This window comes from Crinia signifera, chromosome 2, assembly GCF_055691185.1.
Source record: "Crinia signifera chromosome 2, ASM5569118v1, whole genome shotgun sequence".
In the NCBI taxonomy this organism is placed as follows: Eukaryota; Metazoa; Chordata; class Amphibia; order Anura; family Myobatrachidae; genus Crinia; species Crinia signifera.
The window spans coordinates 13,362,993-13,387,014 of NC_139218.1; the positions used below are offsets into that span (position 1 = coordinate 13,362,993).

Genomic DNA, 24,022 nt, shown 5'->3' on the forward strand with positions numbered 1-24,022 from the left:
CAGTTAGTAATGACTACAGCTGTACATCAGCTAGATGATCTGGGGAATGTGACAGTTAGTAATGACTACAGCTGTGCACCAGCTAGGTGATCTGGGGAATGTGACAGTTAGTAATGACTACAGCTGTGCACCAGCTAGGTGGTTTGGAAATGTGACAGTTAGTAATGACTACACTTATGCAACAGCTAGGTGGTCTGGGAAATGTGACAGTTAGTAATGACTACAGCTGTGCACCACCTAGGTGATCTGGGAAATGTGACAGTTAGTAATGACTACAGCTGTGCACCAGCTAGGTGATCTGGGGAAGGTGACAGTTAGTAATGACTACAGCTGTGCACCAGCTAGGTGGTTTGGAAATGTGACAGTTAGTAATGACTACACTTATGCACCAGCTAGGTGATCTGGGAAATGTGACAGTTAGTAATGACTACAGCTGTGCACCAGCTAGGTGATCTGAGGAATGTGACAGTTAGTAATGACTACAGCTGTGCACCAGCTAGGTGATCTGGGGAATGTGACAGTTAGTAATGACTACAGCTGTGCACCAGCTAGGTGATCTGAGGAATGTGACAGTTAGTATTGACTACAGCTGTGCACCAGCTAGGTGATCTGGGAAACGGGACAGTTAGTAATGACTTATTGTATAGTCGACTATACTATAAGACACTCACAACAAATTTAATTTATTGTTGTTTATTATATTTTTTTCATATTTGATGAACATCACTTGAGTTTCTTCACCATGATTGGACACCAATAACTTTGAGAGAGACCACACTTCACCAAAAGAACATTGGCACAAAGTTATAAGTATCCATTGCGCACCTTTATCTATATTCCAATATTTTTTTCCGGTCTGGGAAACGTGACAGTTAGTAATGACTGCACCTGTGCACCAGTTAGGTGGTCTGGGAAACGTGGACCGTTGGTAGATCTCGAGGACCTTTTTGGCCAGCCCTGCTGCAGGTCATACTAATACAGGTACGTATATTACCATTGGGTTTATAGAAGGAATTATTTCATTTATAATTAGCTATATACAATAATGTCACATTAGAATACATTATTACCTGTCATAACAGTATTCACTCTTGTGTATATGAGAAATATCATATTGTGTACACGCTGTTGTGGGGTCTAAGGGCCTGATTCAGCCTAGCAAACAGCTACAATCTTTGTCCTATATAAATGTGTAGAATACATACATGTAAATAAGCCCCTATGTAAATATCAGGCGTGGCACAAAGTGTAACGTTTCTCATATAAAACATTCCACTAACAGAATTGTTTGGAACTTTGGAACTCATTTTCTAACATTACATACATGCGGTAACCCATAGCAACAGTATGTACTGAGACATTTACAGTACTTGGCCTAGCTTGCACTAGGTCTACGCTAATTGCTGATTTGTTTCTTGGTTTGAATCATTTAGAAATAAACCTGTTAGTAAATTGTGAAACTTCAGATGGGAGCGTTTAATGGTTCATATAGTGCTGTATACCGGAGCAGATTCGGGGCCCAGACCAGGGCCAGGTTCCGGATGTGCATGTTTGTGGTGGAGCTGAAGGAGGCGATGTGTGTCAGGTGTCGGCTGAGGTATTCCAGCGTCCTAAAACGGGGGATAAGAGAGACAATTAGAACAAAGTGCAACACATACACTCATAGCGCAGACACCACATACACTCACATTGCCGGGACTACATACACTCACATCGCTGACACTACATACACGCACATCGCTGACACTACATACACTCACATCGCCGGGACTACATACACTCACATCGCTGATACTACATACACTCACATCGCTGACACTACATACACTCACATCGCTGACACTACATACACTCACATCGCTGACACTACATACACTCACATCGCTGACACTACATACACTCACATCGCTGACACTACATACACTCACATCGCTGACATTACATACACTCACATCGCTGACACTACATACACTCACATCGCTGACACTACATTCACTCACATCGCTGACACTACATACACTCACATCGCTGACACTACATACACTCACATCGCCGGGACTACATTCACTCACATCGCCGGGACTACATTCACTCACATCGCCGGGACTACATTCACTCACATCGCCGGGACTACATTCACTCACATCGCTGACACTACATACACTCACATCGCTGACACTACATACACGCACATCGCTGACACTACATACACTCACATCACCGGGACTACATTCACTCACATCGCTGACACTACATACACTCACATCGCTGACACTACATACACTCACATCGCTGACACTACATACACGCACATCTCTGACACTACATACACTCACATCGCTGACTCTACATACACTCACATCGCTGACACTACATACACTCACATCGCTGACACTACATACACGCACATCGCTGACACTAGATACACTCACATCGCTGACACTACATACACTCACATCGCTGACACTACATACACTCACATCGCTGACTCTACATACACTCACATCGCTGACACCACATACACTCACATCGCTGACACCACATACACGCACATCGCTGACACTAGATACACTCACATCGCTGACACTACATACACTCACATCACTGACACTACATACACGCACATCGCTGACACTACATACACTCACAGCGCTAACACTACATACACGCACATCGCTGACACCACATACACTCACATCGCCGGGACTACATACACTCACATCGCTGACACTACATACACTCACATTGCTGACACTACATACACTCACATTGCTGACACTACATACACTCACATCGCTGACACTACATACACTCACATCGCTGACACTACATACACTCACATCACCGGGACTACATTCACTCACATCGCTGACACTACATACACTCACATCGCTGACACTACATACACTCACATCGCTGACACTACATACACGCACATCTCTGACACTACATACACTCACATCGCTGACTCTACATACACTCACATCGCTGACACTACATACACTCACATCGCTGACTCTACATACACTCACATCGCTGACACCACATACACTCACATCGCTGACACCACATACACGCACATCACTGACACTAGATACACTCACATCGCTGACACTACATACACTCACATCACTGACACTACATACACTCACATCGCTGACACCACATACACGCACATCGCTGACACTAGATACACTCACATCGCTGACACTACATACACTCACATCGCTGACACCACATACACGCACATCGCTGACACTAGATACACTCACATCGCTGACACTACATACACTCACATCACTGACACTACATACACGCACATCGCTGACACTACATACACTCACAGCGCTAACACTACATACACGCACATCGCTGACACCACATACACTCACATCGCTGACACTACATACACTCACATCGCTGACACTACATACACTCACATCGCTGACACTACATACACTCACATCGCTGACACTACATACACTCACATCGCTGACACTACATACACTCACATCGCTGACACTACATACACTCACATCGCTGACACTACATACACTCACATCGCTGACACTACATACACGCACATCGCTGACACTACATACACTCACATCGCTGACACTACATACACTCACATCGCTGACACTACATACACTCACATCGCTGACACTACATACACTCACATCGCTGACACTACATACACTCACATCGCTGACACTACATACACTCACATCGCCGGGACTACATTCACTCACATCGCCGGGACTACATTCACTCACATCGCCGGGACTACATTCACTCACATCGCTGACACTACATACATTCACATCGCTGACACTACATACACTCACATCGCTGACACTACATACACGCACATCGCTGACACTACATACACGCACATCGCTGACACTACATACACTCACATCACCGGGACTACATTCACTCACATCGCTGACACTACATACACTCACATCGCTGACACTACATACACTCACATCGCTGACACTACATACACGCACATCTCTGACACTACATACACTCACATCGCTGACTCTACATACACTCACATCGCTGACACTAGATACACTCACATCGCTGACACTACATACACGCACATCGCTGACACTAGATACACTCACATCGCTGACACTACATACACTCACATCGCTGACACTACATACACTCACTTCGCTGACACTACATACACTCACTTCGCTGACACCACATACACTCACATCGCTGACACCACATACACGCACATCGCTGACACTAGATACACTCACATCGCTGACACTACATACACTCACATCGCTGACACTACATACACGCACATCGCTGACACTACATACACTCACAGCGCTAACACTACATACACGCACATCGCTGACACTACATACACGCACATCGCTGACACTACATACACTCACATCGCTGACACTACATACACTCACATCGCTGACACTACATACACTCACATCGCTGACACTACATACACGCACATCGCTGACACTACATACACTCACATCGCTGACACTACATACACGCACATCGCTGACACTACATTCACTCACATCGCTGACACTGCATACACTCACATCGCTGACACTACATACACACACATCGCTGACACTACATACACACACATCGCTGACACTACATACACTCACATCGCTGACACTACATACACTCACATCGCTGACACTACATACACTCAGTTCGCTGACATTACATACATTCACATCGCCAACAATACATACACTCACATTGCTGAGATTACATACACTCATAGCGCCAACAACACATACACTCACAGCGCTGAGACTAAATACACTCACATCGCCGGGACTACATTCACTCACATCGCCGGGACTACATTCACTCACATCGCTGACACTACATACACTCACATTGCTGACACTACATACACTCAGTTCGCTGACATTACATACATTCACATCGCCAACAATACATACACTCACATTGCTGAGATTACATACACTCATAGCGCCAACACATACACTCACAGCGCTGACATTACATACACTCACATCGCTGACACTACATACACTCACATCGCCGGGACTACATACACTCACATCGCTGACACTACATACACTCACATCGCCGGGACTACATACACTCACATCGCTGACACTACATACACTCACATCGCCTGGACTACATACACTCACATCGCCGGGACTACATACACTCACAGTGCTGAGACTACATACACTCACAGTGCAGACACTAAATACACTCACATCACCTGGACTACATACACTCACATTGCTGACACTTCATACACTCACAGTGCTGAGACTACATACACTCACAGTGCAGACACTAAATACACTCACATCACCTGGACTACATACACTCACATTGCTGACACTACATACACTCACATTGCTGACACTACATACACTCACATCGCTGACACTACATGCACTCACATCGCCAGGACTACATACACTCACATCGCCGGGACTACATACACTCACAGTGCTGAGACTACATACACTCACAGTGCTGAGACTACATACACTCACAGTGCAGACACTAAATACACTCACATCACCTGGACTACATACACTCACATCGACGGGACTATATACACTCACATTGCTGACACTACATACACACACATCGCTGACACCACATACACTCACATTGCCGACACTGCATACACTCACATCACTGGCACTACATACACTCAAATTGCCGGGACTACATACACTCACATCACTGGGACTACATACACTCACATCCCCAGGAATACACTCATTCACATCCCCGGGACTACATACACTCACATCCCCGGGACTACATACACTCACATCCCCAGGAATACACTCATTCACACTGCCGGGACTACATACACTCACATCCCCGGGAATACACTCAATCACATTGCCGGGACTACATGCACTCACATCCCCGGGACTACATACACTCACATCCCTGGGACTACATACACTCTCATCCCCGGGAATACACTCATTCACATTGCCGGGACTACATACACTCACATCCCTGGGAATACACTCATTCAGATTGCTGGGACTACATACACTCTTTGGGTGAGTTATATTTTTTCTGTGCAGGGTAAATACTGGCTGCTTTATTCCTACACTGAAATTTAGATTTCAGTTTTAACACCCCCCCACCCAAATCTAACTCTCTCTGCGCATGTTACATCTGCCCCACCTGCAGTGCATGGCTTTGCTGCTAACAAAGCTGATTAAGGCCCAGTGATGGCAAGAGTACACTTTCCTAGTGTGACAGACGCCCTGTATCCTGACACCCCTGTTACATTCCACCCGGCAGCTCAGAGACTCACGTCAGCTGACTGTAACCATGTAAGGATTTTATTCCAAGCCATAAATACACAATATTCTCATGAGCAGGCCTGCGGACGCTTACAGGCCCAGCCAATAGGAAAGCTCGTATCACGGCACTTGTTGTATATAAATCACCATTCTGCTAAACAGGGATATAAGCTGAGCCGTGCAAGACCACTTTCCCCATGACAGTCTCGTGCCGATGGGTTCTGGATCCGGAGCGGATTCTAAACGCACATAAATATTTATCCGGACAGCTGAAAAATGCTGCGAATTCTTCACAGGAGGATGCAGAGGTATCTCAGAGGTTGTATAAGGGGGTCATTCAGACCTGATCGCACAGCTGAGAATTCGCTCAGCTGCCGATTATCGATAGAATGTATAAGGAACATAGGGCCTTATTCTAGTTCACTCTTTCTGACAAAATCCTTCTTAGATGGACAAAACCATGTGCACTGCAGGTGGGGCAGATGTAACTTGTGCAGAGAGAATTAGATTTTGGTGGGCTTTTACTTCAAAGTGAGATCTATGTTGCAGTGTAAAAATAAAGCAGTCAGTATTTACCCTGCACAGAAACAAAATAACTCACCCAAATCTAATTCTCTCTGCACCTGTTACATCTGCCCCCCTGCAGTGCACATGGTTTTGTGGCACGTACAGTGGCGGGAAGGCTGCTTCTGATGGAACTCCAGATCCCTGCTTAGGGCCGGTATAGATGCCAGCAGTGGTCAGAGACTCACATCAGCATAATGTAATAAGTTGGGCTTCTGTGATTCCCAACCGAAAACTCAGAATAAGGTCCATTATTGTGATGCCTTCTGAAGCTCCTCCCTCTCATTTGCATACAATGCCACTGGCAAAATCAAGGGAGCTGAATGAAATACCTGGAGCATCCACAATACTCCATATTGAAACCTTTATATCCAAAATTATATTTGTAGAACAAATTACATTTTGTTTAGTACAACTTTACTGACAAATTGTCCTTTGGGGGAGATTTTGGCCGCGCAGGTGGCGGCTGGTGGCAAGAGTGGGCACATCAGCAGTTTGCCACCAAGATTAAATATATTTTACAGAAAAGATAAGCCTTTGCTTATTGGTGTTGCTATGGTGACAGGATCCGAGTCCTTCCTCGGCCTAGGTAATAATTGTTATTTTTACTGTAATGTTCTGTGTGGGAGCATTTATACTGCAGAACCCCGGCGTCTGGCTGTATTGTGCTGGGAGCGGAAACCACTAGCAGGTCTCCCACTCATGAAATGTGTGTGACATATGGATTGTGGCGGTCACTGGGAGCTGTCCCAGATCCACTGACATCTCTGGCGTGGGAGACTTGTCCTTATTCGGCACATTCAGGACACAATATACAGACAATACAGAAAGAAAAGAGAGAGACTATTCTGTGGCATCTTATTGGCATCTGGTGACACTCCAACTGGGAACATGGGGAGAAATTGGAAAGGGCCCCGACCCACTGATTGCCAAACTTAAGGGCTACATCAGCACAAGGCAAAGTATCACTCTAATGTACACAGGGACCGCCAGCACAGGTGTAAGGAGTTAACCGTCGCAGAGTGACTCAGACACTTGGTTACGTTGTTTGTTTGCAGACCACGAGACACAGATGTTTGCTGGAATCTGCCAGACACAATGTTACAAGTCTAACAAACATGAATCGCTGCACAGCTGGGATGAAAGGAATCGGGGATTGTGGTGTACGGCCGGCTACTCTGCATTCTCTGCTTGGGCTGCAATGATGTCCACAGCTAACCTATGGTTATTTAGAAAGTATATCAGCTCATGGGCTGCAGGTTCACTATAATGATGGTTATCCCCCCCCCCCCCCTAACCTTCACTCAACCAGCACCTGCCTTCCCAGCCTTCACCCCTCAAACACCCCTCCAACACCCCAATCTCCACACCTCCAGCACCCACCAACCCCAACCACCACCCCTCCAACACCACAACCTTCACCCCTCCAATACCACAATCTCCATCCCCACATCACCTACCACCCCAATCTCCACACCTCCAGCACCCACCAACCCCAACCTCTACCCCTCCAACCCCACAACCTACACCCCTCCAACACCACAATCTCCATCCCCACATCACCTACCACCACAACTTCCGCCCCTCCAACACCACAACAACCATCCCTCCAACACCTACCACCCCAATCTCCACCCCTCCAACACCTACCACCCCAATCTCCACACCTCCACCCCTCCAGCACCCACCAACCCAGACCTCCCTCCCTCCAATACCTACCACTACAACTTCCACCCCTCCAACACCACAACATCCATCCCTCCAACATCTACCATCCCAAACTCCACCCCTCCAACACCTACCACCCTAATCTCCACACCTCCAGCACCCACCAACCCCAACCTCCACCCCTCCAACACCACAACCTTCACCCCTCCAATACCACAATCTCCATCCCCACATCACCTACCACCCCAATCTCCACACCTCCACCCCTCCAGCACCCACCAACCCCAACCTCCACCCCTCCAACCCCACAACCTACACCCCTCCAATACCACAATCTCCATCCCCACATCACCTACCACCACAACTTCCGCCCCTCCAACACCACAACAACCATCCCTCCAACACCTACCACCCCAATCTCCACCCCTCCAACACCTACCACCCCAATCTCCACAACTCCACCCCTCCAGCACCCACCAACCCAGACCTCCCTCCCTCCAATACCTACCACTACAACTTCCACCCCTCCAACACCACAACATCCATCCCTCCAACACCTACCATCCCAAACTCCACCCCTCCAACACCTACCACCCCAATCTCCACACCTCCACCCCTCCAGCACCCACCAACCCCAACCTCCCTCCCTCCAATACCTACCACTACAACTTCCACCCCTCCAACACCTACCACCACAACCTCTACACCTCCAGCACCCATGACTACAACCTCCACTTCTCCAGCAACCACCTACCTAAATATCCCTCCCATGGTCACCCAGTTATGCCTATCTCCACCCATCCAGCACCCACCTACCACAACCTTCACCTCTCCAGCACCCACCTTCCCCAACCTTCACCCCTCCAGAGCCAACCTACCCCAACCTTTAACCCCCCAGAACTCACGTACCACAAACTTCACCCTCCATCATCCACCCACCCTTACCTTCACCACTCCCATCACCCACCTACCCCAAACTTCACCCCTTCAACACTCACCTAGCCCAATCACCACCTCTCCATCATGCACCTACCTCAACTTCTCTCCTACATCCCACATTCACCTGTCTCTGCTTCCCTCATCCACTACCTCCCTCCACCAACCTCCATTCCCACCTTCCGCATTCCCCAACCTCTAGACTCCTGGATCCATCACTTCCACTCTACCATTCATGTTTCCTGGAAGAGTAAAGGCCCCTCGTTCCCTCACCTGTAGTGAGACTGTGGCAGCTCCTCGATGACATTCTGGATTTGGGATAATTGGTCTCCCTCTGTCAGGCATGATACAGCGTCCTGAGGGATACAAAAAAATATATTTCATCAATCCCTAATTTGGCGTAATATTGACGTAAAACGAAATAAACCTAATTGTCATTATATACATATATATATATATATATATATATATATATATATAGCTAATTAAAGCAAACACAGTCCACACACACACACACACACACACACACACATAAAGCTAATAAAAGTAGTATATATACACAGTATATAGTATATATACACACAGACACACACACAGTAGCAGTAAGGTCTAACATTCTACAGGCTAGAGACAAATATCATTAACAGCACAGAGTGAAGTATACAGGTTGCGGAGTCCCCCCAACTATATCTGCACATTGGGGTCCCCTACCCCCCTAAACAGAGAATTGGTGGCTGATTATTTTGAATGGAACTATGAAATAACAGTTGTTATAGGAATAGTCCCTCAGGTCCCAGCACTGCCTGACGCCACGCTCTGCGGACTGTGCGCTCTCCAGGAATAGTCCCTTAGGTCACAGCACTGCCTGACGCCGCGCTCTGCGGACTGTGCGCTCTCCAGGAATAGTCCCTCAGGTCACAGCACTGCCTGACACTGCGCTCTGCGGACTGTGCGCTCTCCAGGAATAGTCCCTCAGGTCACAGCACTGCCTGACGCCGCGCTCTGCGGACTGTGCGCTCTCCAGGAATAGTCCCTCAGGTCACAGCACTGACTGACGCCGCGCTCTGCGGACTGTGCGCTCTCCAGGAATAGTCCCTCAGGTCCCAGCACTGTCTTACGCCGTGCTCTGCGGACTGTGCGCTCTCCAGGAATAGTCCCTCAGGTCACAGCACTGCCTGACGCTGCGCTCTGCGGACTGTGCGCTCTCCAGGAATAGTCCCTCAGGTCCCAGCATTGTCTGACGCTGCGCTCTGCGGACTGTGCGCTCTCCAGGAATAGTCCCTCAGGTCACAGCACTGCCTGACGCCGCGCTCTGCGGACTGTGCGCTCTCCAGGAATAGTCCCTCAGGTCACAGCACTGCCTGATGCCGCGCTCTGCGGACTGTGCGCTCTCCATGAATAGTCCCTCAGGTCACAGCATTGTCTGACGCTGCGCTCTGCGGACTGTGCGCTCTCCAGGAATAGTCCCTCAGGTCACAGCACTGCCTGACGCCGCGCTCTGTGGACTGTGCGCTCTCCAGGAATAGTCCCTCAGGTCACAGCACTGCCTGACGCCGCGCTCTGCGGACTGTACGCTCTCCAGGAATAGTCCCTCAGGTCCCAGCATTGTCTGACGCTGCGCTCTGCGGACTGTGCGCTCTCCAGGAATAGTCCCTCAGGTCACAGCACTGCCTCACTATTTTCCTTGGACAATGTAAATGGAAAAGGCTACAACCTGGGGTAATCAGGGGTAATGCCACACGCCCTAATATATTACCACACTCCACCTGGTTATGTAATAGGTTCCGAGAGGAAGGCTGTGGCAGGATTTCATTAACTGTGAAGCGGCAGTTTACGGGCTTGCTGCTTGGCCAACGTGAATGAGGCCCATAGCGTTAGATCATCCGCTCAGATTTCTAGCAGAGAGGGTATTTTCCCGTGTTCCTGGGAAACGCGCTGAGCGTAATGTCAGTTTATATTGGCAGTTACCGAGCTATTGTTATTACAGCGTATTGTCATGTCTTGTCCCACAGCCAAACTGTACAACATCGTCTCAAGCTATTCCAATTCTACCTCTATAAATAAAACTGTCAAGGTAGGAACACACTGGGCCCGTGTACAATGATGTGATGCCCAGCGATTTTCAGGAGAAGACTGTGGAAATGGTTCACTTGTTCTGTTAAACAGGGATACGGTCGACAGCACTAAGGACGACATGCATTGAGACGACCACTGAAGGTCAACATGAGCCACGGTCGACACATGGGAAGGTTGACATGTGATTAGGTCGACACAAGCATTAGGTAAACATTGGCAGTCACAAGTCGACAGTCAAAAGGTCGACATGGGGGCTTTCACTTGAGCCGACATTTGCCGAAGGTGGGATTTCATGTCCTACCGTCCACTAGGGCGTGGTGGGAGAAAATAATAATGTGCTGAGCACAGCGAGGCACCGTACCCGAAGCATGCGAGGGAACGCGGTGCACCGATACGGTGTCTAAGACAACAATCTGGTAAAAAAAACCGCGAAAAACCCCCATGTCGACTTTTTGGCTGTCGACCTAGCCCATGTCAACCTAATGCTTGTGTCGACCTAATGACGTTGACCTAAGCCCATGTTGACCTTCCCATGTGTCGAACTTGGCACATGTCTCATTGCCCGGCCATACACACTGGGAGATTTTTTTAGCTCAAAATCGCCTAGTAACATCTCATCATATTTAAAATTAGGGTGCACAGCCCAAGTCCCCCCATACACAAAAAACATAGCTGGGTTTTGGAATTGATCTCAGAACATTCTATATTCCATAGATGACACGTTTACAATAAGCAGGGTGGGTGGGGATGGCGAACGCTTCTGAATACATCTATTATGTGTTAGATAATGGGGCTTTTTTTGTGTTACTGAGATAATATGAATATGGGATTTTATTCAGCAGACTTCAAACGCAATACGATTTTATCTGCACAAAAGCAAAGGCAAATGCTTTACGACTCCCCTCGAAAGAAACAAAACCGATTTTCCGATGTTTTGCTGCAAGACGCCTGTACGGAGTTATCCTTATACAAGAATGTTACCTTGTCGTTTAATTGCTGTATTCGGCTGATGATGGAATTTACAAGTAAAAAGCAACTGAGAAAGCATCTGACTAGGATCATACAGAAAGTGGTGAGACTGCACAGCTGCCAGGGTGACCTGCAGTACACTTGTCTGGGGTAAGAGGGGGGAAATCCACTAAGATGGAAATTCTATATCATATGGATTGTTGCTATGGGCAACCAATCATAATCTACTTCTTATTTCTAGTATCCATACCTCCCAACTGTCACGATTTTAGAGGGACAGTCCCGATTTTCGGGTCCTGTCCCGCTGTCCCACCCGCGGCAGGCATTGTCCCGCTGCGGGGGGGTGACAGTTGGGAGACCCCCAATCTAGTAGAATAGACGCTGTGCGCAGGCGCACAGCGTCTATTCTCGTATGAAAATGAGGTCGCGGCTAATTAGCATAAGCCGCACCCTCATTTGCATACGCCCCGCCCCCTTTTCGGACGCTCGCGCGGGTCCCTATTTCATGCGGACAGAAGTTGGGAGGTATGTAGTATCTGATTAGTTGCCCATAGAAACATCCCCTTTGAAATAGAACTCCAATTTGGCAGAGTGCCGTCACAGGCGCTCGTTAAACTGCGAGCTTTGCAGCTTACCGACCGAACCAGAATCATCCCTCATATGCATACATATATATATTTTGGGGGAGAAAAATACAGGGTGGAACCGGGGTTAAAGTATGTCTTTTGGTTTATTCAATGCTATTTTATTGTCAACACTGGATTGACTGCAATTTGTAGGTCCTAACTATATTTATTTATTTCTACCCCAGTATAGCATCCGCCAAATCAATTGTGTTTAACTAAAGATTACTTATGTAAATTGTTACCCTCAGTCACATCTCAATAGCATTGCCAAGTAGTAGAAGCAGATGCCATGGATCACTGCACACCTGACCAGCGTAGAGAATAAGACACTGTGTGATCACGTGCTGCTGTATCCCTATGTCATTTTGCAAAAAAAAAAAATCACAATAAAGGCCTAAGAGGGTTTTTTTCCTTATAAAATCCATCAAGTACTCCCTTGCTCCCCATCCTGGAATCGGCAAGAGAGGGGGGAAAAAAGTAGCAGCTGTTCAGCAGAGGGATAAAATGCAAAGTAGCTTACACAGAATTGAAATCACAGGCCTCTCAAGGACACGGCTGCGCCTGGGGGACTGTAAAGTAAATATATTGATGGATAGGACAGTGGAGTGGTACAGCCCAGGGGAAACATGCCTTATAACCGGATACAAATGGAAGAAGTTGTGCTTTATTTCAAGAAACAAAAGTTTATCTTCCAAATTCAGCTACAAGGACCCTGAGCAGCCGGATGAAGGATTTGGACTGCGGAGGTTACACAAACTCCGCCTCTTGCCCTGTACTTCACCCACATCGCATTATATTAACCCCTGTCACACCAAGCTGATGTCCAGGAGAGATGAGACGCTGCACGTGCCGCACTGTGGATTGTGCGTGGAGGAGATGTCATCCGGTCGGGTAGAACAAACGGAATCATATGAATATACTGTAGCAATGAACAGTAATGGTCTTGAAGCGAAAGGGGTATATGCAACAGGGTACGAGGTCACAGGAGATGCGGGATGCCAGCCATTTAGGGCATTTATGAGGCATGGTTTGGCTTGGTTTCAAAAATGGCAACATGTATTAACAAGAACCCCATTAAAAACGTTAACATGTCATTGAAGACACCTTTTTTTGGCTTGTCCATGTCGACATGGGCACCGTATAAGAGTGCGACGTCCCCTCACAATGCTTTGGGCATGTTATCATCTCTAGGTCTATGCCCGCTTGGATCCTGAAGTAAGAACAAGTCGATTTCAAAGAAAAAAAAAATCACAAAAAAAACCCATGTCGAATTTTTGGCCATGTTGATATTTTAAATGGCAGCATTTTGGCCGTGTCTGTGTTTTGACCATGTCGGCATAATAAACGCCAGCCTTTTTAATGTGTCTGTATTTTAACTGCCTGCCAATGCTTGTCAGTATTCTGGCCGTCGGTATTTAGACTGTTGGTATATTGACTGCATCCCCTTTAAGTGTGTTTGGGAAAACTAAAAAAAAACACTTTGCATTTCAGCACCTCTGACGCATCAAAGGATTCCTTGTAACGGTGATGAGATGTCATCAGAAAGGACCTATTCACTTACGGGTTTCAGCATGAGCTTTGGCAAAAGTTTATATTTTGAAATGTTTAAAAGTGCAACTGTAAAACGCACCTGTCAAGGAACAGTACCTGTAAAACGCCCCCGTCATGGTACCTGTAAAACGCACCTGTCATGGTACCTGTAAAACGCACCTGTCATGGTACCTGTAAAACACACCAGTAATGGTACTGTACCTGTAAAACGCATCTGTCATGGCACCTGTAAAACGCATCTGTCATGGCACCTGTAAAACGCATCTGTCATGGCACCTGTAAAACGCACCTGTTATGGTACCTGTAATGGTACCTGTAAAACGCACCTGTCATGGTACCTGTAATGGTACCTGTAAAACGCACCTGTAAAAATGCACCTGTCATGGTACCTGTAAAACGCACCCATCATGGTACCTGTAAAACGCACCCGGCATGGTACCTGTAAAACGCACCTGTCATGGTACCTGTAAAACGCACCCGTCTTGGTACCTGTAGAACGCACCCGTCATGGTACCTGTAAAACGCACCCGTCTTGGTACCTGTAAAACGCACCCGTCTTGGTACCTGTAAAACGCACCCGTCTTGGTACCTGTAAAACGCACCCGTCTTGGTACCTGTAAAACGCACCTGTCATGGTACCTGTAAAACACACCAGTAATGGTACTGTACCTGTAAAACGCATCTGTCATGGCACCTGTAAAACGCATCTGTCATGGCACCTGTAAAATGCATCTGTCATGGCACCTGTAAAACGCACCTGTTATGGTACCTGTAATGGTACCTGTAAAACGCACCTGTCATGGTACCTGTAATGGTACCTGTAAAACGCACCTGTAAAAATGCACCTGTCATGGTACCTGTAAAACGCACCCATCATGGTACCTGTAAAACACACCCGGCATGGTACCTGTAAAACGCACCTGTCATGGTACCTGTAAAACGCACCCGTCTTGGTACCTGTAAAACGCACCCGTCATGGTACCTGTAAAACGCACCCGTCTTGGTACCTGTAAAACGCACCCGTCTTGGTACCTGTAAAACGCACCCGTCTTGGTACCTGTAAAACGCACCCGGCATGGTACCTGTAAAACGCACCTGTCATGGTACCTGTAAAACGCACCCGTCTTGGTACCTGTAAAACGCACCCTTCATGGTACCTGTAAAACGCACCCGTCTTGGTACCTGTAAAACGCACCCGTCTTGGTACCTGTAAAACGCACCCGTCTTGGTACCTGTAAAACGCACCCGTCTTGGTACCTGTAAAACGCACCTGTCATGGTACCTGTAAAACACACCAGTAATGGTACTGTACCTGTAAAACGCATCTGTCATGGCACCTGTAAAACGCATCTGTCATGGCACCTGTAAAACGCATCTGTCATGGCACCTGTAAAACGCACCTGTTATGGTACCTGTAATGGTACCTGTAAAACGCACCTGTCATGGTACCTGTAATGGTACCTGTAAAACGCACCTGTAAAAATGCACCTGTCATGGTACCTGTAAAACGCACCCATCATGGTACCTGTAAAACGCACCCGGCATGGTACCTGTAAAACGCACCTGTCATGGTACCTGTAAAACGCACCCGTCTTGGTACCTGTAAAACGCACCCGTCATGGTACCTGTAAAACGCACCCGTCTTGGTACCTGTAAAACGCACCCGTCTTGGTACCTGTAAAACGCACCCGTCTTGGTACCTGTAAAACGCACCCGTCTTGGTACCTGTAAAACGCACCCGTCTTGGTACCTGTAAAACGCACCCGTTATGGTACCTGTAAAATGCACCCGTCATGGTACCTGTAAAATGCACCCGTCATGGTACCTGTAAAACGCACCCGTCATGGTACCTGTAAAACGCACCCGTCTTGGTACCTGTAAAACGCCCCCGTCATGGTACCTGTAAAACGCACCCGTCATGGTACCTGTAAAACGCACCTGTCATGGTACCTGTAAAACGCACCTGTCATGGTACCTGTAAAACGCACCTGTTATGGTACCTGTAAAACGCACCTGTTATGGTACCTGTAAAACGAACCTGTTATGGTACCTGTAAAATGCACCAGTCATGGTATCTGTAAAACGCACCCGTCATGGTACCTGTAAAACGCACCCGTCTTGGTACCTGTAAAACGCACCCATCATGGTACCCGTAAAATGCACCTGTCATGGTACCTGTAAAACGCACCTGTCATGGTACCTGTAAAATGCACCCGTCATGGTACCTGTAAAACGCACCCGTCTTGGTACCTGTAAAATGCACCCGTCATGGTACCTGTAAAACGCTCTTGTTATGGTACCTGTAAAACGCACCTGTCATGGTACCTGTAAAACGCACCCGTCATGGTACCTTTAAAATGCACCCGTCATGGTACCTGTAAAACACACCCGTCATGGTACCTGTAAAACGCACCTGTAATGATACTGTACCTGTAAAACGCACCTGTAAACACATAGGAAGATATATATAGATAATATAGCTGGATTTATCCTCAGCTAACCCTCCGACGCTGCAGCTGTCTGTATCACAGAGGAGAGGAAGACGGGGATTATCTGAATCCCACCAGACCCGACGTTACTGTTTGCTCCTAGGATAATATGGCAATTTCTCAAAAGGGAAAATCCTCTTTTACCCAGAAGGGTTTATCTTCACTCGGTTTGTAAATATTCAATGAAACACATGGAGGCAAATCCCACTGCATACATTATCCGGGGATTACAGTGAGATACAGGCTTCTTTATTATCCGCAGGGGAATCTGTGCACCATGCACAGTGTGGCGGGCACATTCCGGCCGCAATCATTTATTTCACGCCATCAGAGATATCAAGCATAAAGTCCTGAATATTATTTGTTACACTTGCACTGTACGTTCGGTGGGGGGGTAATGGAGGGGAGCCCTGATTCTAAGTCCTGGTGGAGATGTCGTTGGATCCTGTGGCTATCTGCAAACTTATTTTATGGAAGGTATGTTCTGGCCCAGGACAGTTTCGGGAACCGAGTTCCTGGTAGTTGCCTACAAACATCATTCAGTTATACTTCTGTAGATATGACAATGGATCATCTCCTCTGTTATCTGTAGAACATTCTGACAGAACCTGGCGCTGTTTCTGCCCGGTAATGGATTGGATATCAGAGGTAATGGCAGTAATGGGCTTGCTGGGTGCAGCGCTCTGATAACAGCTGGAACAGCTACAAAGACTGGGAGAAGTGATGTAATCAGAGGCATGGTGATAATAGCAGATTCCCTGCACAGTGTGATGAGAGCATGAAGGGGAGATACATATACTGTCACAGCATTACACCGGCAGCGAGCCTCCCCGGTACTGCAGCATTACTCCGGCACCGGCAGCTAGCAGGCGGCCTCCCCGGTACTGCAGCAGTACACCAGGTACATCACTCCTGCACCGGCAGCTAGCAGGCGGCCTCCCTGGTACGCCAGCATTACACCCGGTACATCACACCCTCACCGGCAGCTAGCAGGCGGCCTCCCCGGTACTGCAGCATTACACCAGGTACATCACATCGGCAGCGAGCAGGCGGCCTCCCCGGTACTGCAGCATTACTCCGGCACCGGCAGCTAGCAGGCGGCCTCCCCGGTACTGCAGCATTACACCAGGTACATCACATCGGCAGCGAGCAGACGGCCTCCCCGGTACTGCAGCAGTACACCAGGTACATCACACAGCTCTGGCAGCTAGCAGGCGGCCTCCCCGGTACTGCAGCATTACTCCGGCACCGGCAGCTAGCAGGCGGCCTCCCCGGTACTGCAGCAGTACACCAGGTACATCACATCGGCAGCTAGCAGGCGACCTCCCCGGTACTGCAGCATTACACTCGGTACATCGCACCAGCACCGGCAGAGAGCAGGCGGCCTCCCCGGTACTGCAGCATTACACCAGGTACATCACACCTGCACCGGCAGCTAGCAGGCGGCCTCCCCGGTACTGCAGCATTACACCGGCACCGGCAGCTAGCAGACGGCCTCCCCGGTACTGGAGCATTACACCCAGTACATCACACCAGCACCGGAAGCTAGCAGGGGGCCTCCCCGGTACTCCAGCATTACACCCGGTACATCACACCCTCACCGGCAGCTAGCATGCGACCTCCCGGGTACTGCAGCATTACACCCGGTACATCACACCAGCACCGGCAGCTAGCAGGCGGCCTCCCCGGTACTGCAGCATTACACCAGGTACATCACATCGGCAGCTAGCAGGCGGCCTCCCCGGTACTGCAGCATTACACTCAGTACATCGCACCAGCACCGGCAGAGAGCAGGCGGCCTCCCCGGTACTGCAGCATTACACTCGGCACATCAATCCTGCACCGGCAGTTAGCAGGTGGCCTCCCCGGTACTGCAGCTGTACACCATGTACATCACTCCTGCACTGGCAGCTAGCAGGTGGCCTCCCCGGTACCGCCGCATTACACCAGCACCGGCAGCTAGCAGACGGCCTCCCCGGTACTGCAGCATTACACCTGGTACATCACACCAGCACTGGCAGCTAGCAGGCGGCCTCCCCGGTACTGCAGCATTACACCTGGTACATCACACCAGCACCGGCAGCTAGCAGGCGGCCTCCCCGGTACTGCAGCATTACACCCAGTACATCACACCAGCAGCTAGCAGGCGGCCTCCCTGGTACTGCAGCATTACACCCGGTACATCACACCCTCACCGGCAGCTAGCAGACGGCCTCCCTGGTACTGCAGCATTACACCCGGTACATCACACCAGCACCGGCAGCTAGCAGGCGGCCTCCCCGATACTGCAGCATTACACCCGGTACATCACACCAGCACCGGCAGCTAGCAGGCGGCCTCCCCGGTACTCCAGCATTACACCCGGTACATCACATCGGCAGCTAGCAGGCAGCCTCCCCGGTACTGCAGCATTGCACCCGGTACATCACACCGGCACTGGCAGCTAGCAGGCGGCCTCCCCGGTACTGCAGCATTACACCCGGTACATCACACCAGCTCTGGCAGCTAGCAGGCGGCCTCCCCGGTACTGCAGCATTACACCCGGTACATCACACCAGCACTGGCAGCTAGAAGGCGGCCTCCCCGGTACTGCAGCATTACACCCGGTACATCACACCAGCACTGGCAGCTAGCAGGCGGCCTCCCCAGTACTGCAGCATTACACCCGGTACATCACACCAACTCCGGCAGCTAGCAGGCGGCCTCCCCGGTACTGCAGCATTACACCCGGTACATCACACCAGCACCGGCAGCTAGCAGGCAGCCTCCCCGGTACTGCAGCACTACAACCAATACATCACACCGGCAGCTAGCAGGCGGCCTCCCCGGTACTGCAGCATTACACCCGGTACATCACACCAGCACCGGCAGCTAGCAGGCAGCCTCCCCGGTACTGCAGCACTACAACCAATACATCACACCGGCAGCGAGCAGGCGGCCTCCCCAGTATTGCAGCATTACACCCGATACATCACACCGGCAGCGAGCAGGCGGCCCCCCCCCCGGTACTGCAGCATGGTTACGGTATAAATCATAGACTGAGTGACTCATGATAGACAGTCATATGGTCGACAGGGTCAAAAGGTCGACATCAAAAAGGTGACATGGTCAAAAGGTCGACATGAGTTTTTAATGTTTTTAGGGTTTCTATGTCGACATAGGTCGACATTAATGCCTGGTACACACCAGGACGACAAGGGCCCGATCCCATCAATCTAGATCCAATTCAGACCAATTGGATGTAGATTGTGTGCTGATTGGGCCCTTTTCTGTCCTGGTGTGGACCGATACCGATCCGATGCGCGGTCCCGCGGGTCGGTCGGTCGTTATTCAGATCCTACCTGCTGCAGGCAGGATCTGAATAATGACCATACTGCCGGGTGCGGGTCGCCATCGGATCGCACCCGCTCACGGTGCACATCGTGAGCGGGTCTTGCCCCCCCCCCCTGCGCATCATCGTGAGCGGGTCTGAATAAACACTGACGACCCTCTCACAATGTGCATCGTGAGCGGGTCGTTGTGGTGTGTACCCCACATAACACTATCTAAGGGTACCGTGTCCCCTCGCCATGCTTCGGGCTCGGCACACTATTTTATTCTCCCTCCACGCCCTAGTGGATGGTACCGTCTGCTGTACCGTCATTTGATGGTGGGCTTCCGATGTCCATCCCTAGTTCTGCATATGCCACAGCTTGGACAGATGGCTGAGGGCTATGGGCATCGCCAATGGTGACCCCATGCAGCGCCATCGAGCACAGCACTCAGATCGCAGACAGACAGACAAACCGATAGCGATGAGATAAATATATAGCAAAACTAAGGGATTTCCATCATCACAAATAGGGTCCCAAATCCTGTGTACAATATTCTCTGGGCCTCTCTCTGACCACTTACAAGGTTTATAATATAAATGGATTTGCTGCTAATTTTAAGGGGCTGCTGGAAAACTTTAGTAAATGTATAAATCTCTTTAGCCCATGCGGTCATTAAATAAGACATTGTGGAGAGACGATGAGTCAGCCGCTAAAAACATTCTCTGCTTGTTAAAGTCTGTTTAATAGAGATTATTATCCCTGTGTATTCGCCAAGTGCTGATATTAAGGAATAAACGTATAAAAGTTATATTTGTTAGCATTTTTTTTCTAGTTTCTATAATGAAGTTTGAAAGTGTATTTGCAGCGTTCGCCCTCCAGTAGAGGTACAATTGCTTCTCTTCCCTTCCACATAATTATTTTATGTCCAAAAAATAAAAACGTCTTGGGAGTGTATCCCAGTGGCCGTGGATATGTGTAACATCAGCCAGGGTGTTGTCAAGTCTGGGAAGGACGGAATGTATGACAGGGAGCGAGCTGGCAAACAGATGGCAGGCACGGCTCTATAAATGTGTATATATTCTGCACCGGAGGATAACGTACAGCTATGCCTAATATCAGTGGCGTAACTATGGTGTGGCAGCCCTAGCTGTGGCTTGGGGCAGCCAGCGGTCTCGGGGTGCACTGAAAAATACCTGCTGTCCAGTGCTAATACACAGTTTGCTGTCACTCAGTAGTAGTGGGCAGCGTTGGCTGTGTACTGTAGCTGCGTACCGTAGGTGACAGCCCACCCCCCCTCCCCAGTCTCCTCACCTCCTTGCCTTCTCTGTGCCACAGGGCGGCCGGTGTCATTACCCGAACACACTTCCACTAGTATCCCCTGGTGATGGAAGGCTATAGTATGTCAGCAGATGGGGCGTTGGACTTTTTATGGCAGGGGGCTGCACAAATTTTAGTTACCCCACTGATCCATATAGCCGTTCCACAGTTACAGATGAACAGTGATACCCCTTTCACATCGCACCTAATTACCTGGTTCATGTCGGTTTCTTGCAGGTTCGACCCAGTAATTGGTGCAATGTAAAAGGGGTTCCCGGTTACAGCTAACTGGTAGAAACACAGCAATATGAACCGGGTAAAAAGAAGGGATCTTACCAGTTCGTAGTTATGTTGCTGTGTAGTGTAAACGGGTTAATTGTGTTGAGCAACCCGTTTCCCCTTTACACTGGTGCGACCCTGCATTTGCGGTCTGAATGTGGTATCAGAGTTGTGACAATGATTCAAGCAGATGTAGCTTAATAGACTTGATAACCAACGCGTTTCGTCCTAAGACTTCCTCTGGGGTAAGATAAAGTGCAATAATAATAATATACACTAGTCTTAACTACAAATAACTGTGATGTTTTCAGGTCTTCTCATAATAGAGGACTATGGGATTCAAACAAGATTATCCGCATAACCGCATGTAAGGAGTAAAGGAGTATTTGGAGGTTCCGTTGCCTGTTTTTCGCACCTTCTAATCTAGTGAGTTGAATGGAGCCGCTCTTCACAAACTGTCCTCTGTAAAGTATAGAAATGGTTACAAAAGAAGGTTTTTGGTAGAACGCTCCTAAAGGAGCAACTGCTAGTTTCTTAAGACAGTAACGTTAAATGAACCTGGATACCTTCCGGTTTTACAATGATTTTATTCAAACAATATTTTAATCTTGTACAAAATATAAATTCTTAAAATGTCTCAAGTTTAGCTACACATAAAAAGAGTATTAAGTCCATTAGAGATCGTAAAGTCAATCTGCCCTTTTTCGGCTATATAAGTAGAATTCTCCAGTAGCAGTTCCAGATTTATTGACCCAACGCGTTTCATCTGTAATCAGGCACCTTATCAGGGTTTCCTTATTTCAGTACTGAATAGATTAGTGTAGCTTCAATAGCTAAACTTTGTGGATCAGTGGCATAAAAAATGTGAATTTAAAAGACATATATTCATTAAACGTGGATCCAGTGGGCATTTATAGATTATCAGTGATGGTAATGGAACCTCAAATCGGGAATAAACATCAGAATATATTTATTGCGGTGCTCGCTTTAGCCGAAAAGCTTTTCCCAAAATGCCTGTAGAGTATAAATATGTATATTGGATCTCTACTCCTATCTGGCAGAAATGGAAATATATTATCAGTCTGATGCCCGCTGCCTCTCTCCTACTCTGCAATCACAGAGACAAGGTTCCTTGTATGAGGCCAAGGTCACTGGCAGCTGACGGTGGGAATTAATCCAGGTCCCCAGCTGTTAATCAGTGCCCTGTAATCAGTCTGGAAATCCTTAAACAGAGGGTGATGATCTCAGTGGAATAGGCCAGTGTACGATATAGTATGATCCCTATTTAGTCGACAGGCCAACACCACATGGTCACCATTTACAAGGTTAAAACTGACAAAAGGTCAACAAAAGCAAGGGAACAAAGTTAAAGGGTGAAATTTATGGTTTCAATTTATGATGAGAGATTCAGAAAGTGAGAGATTTGGTAAGAAATATCCAGGGTTTTTTAAAGCGGCAATCATTTACACTGCAAAACCAGTTTGATATTGCAGTGTAAATGATTGCCGCTTTTAAAAAAAACTGGAGATTTCTCACCAAATCTCTCACTTTCTGAATATCTCATCCTATTACATTTCACTCAATATATCTCTCCCTGTATTCCTATAAAACCAATGTACAATTCATTCTGTTCTTGCTTTATTACTGCAATAATAAATAATAATTGGTCCCCAGCTAATTAGTAGTCTATATCTGTGTGTCCCCGGTGATCGTTAAACAATACGCTGCATTAATCTGTCTGTGCTGACCGATGAGAGGGAGTGGCCAGTGCTCACAGGTGGAGATAACTGACCATAGGGAACGGAGGGGTAGATTTATTAAGCTTGGTGAAGTGATAAACTGTCTGGTTTTTAATCACCAGCCAATCAGCTCCTACCTGTCATTTTTCAAACCAAGCCTGTAAC

The 24,022-nt window shown here is 48.2% G+C and overlaps 1 protein-coding gene across 1 annotated transcript in view; it reads right to left on the reverse strand.

Annotated features, from left to right (window-relative positions):
• Positions 1-24,022, reverse strand: part of ARHGAP31 (Rho GTPase activating protein 31) — a 133,540-nt gene that overhangs the window by 28,105 nt on the left and 81,413 nt on the right. The window contains exons 4-5 of the mRNA XM_083171570.1: positions 9,771-9,853; positions 1,503-1,610 (exon numbers count right to left, since the gene is read on the reverse strand). Coding sequence (XP_083027696.1) covers positions 1,503-1,610; positions 9,771-9,853 — 191 coding nt within the window. The remainder of the gene's footprint in view (positions 1-1,502; positions 1,611-9,770; positions 9,854-24,022) is intronic.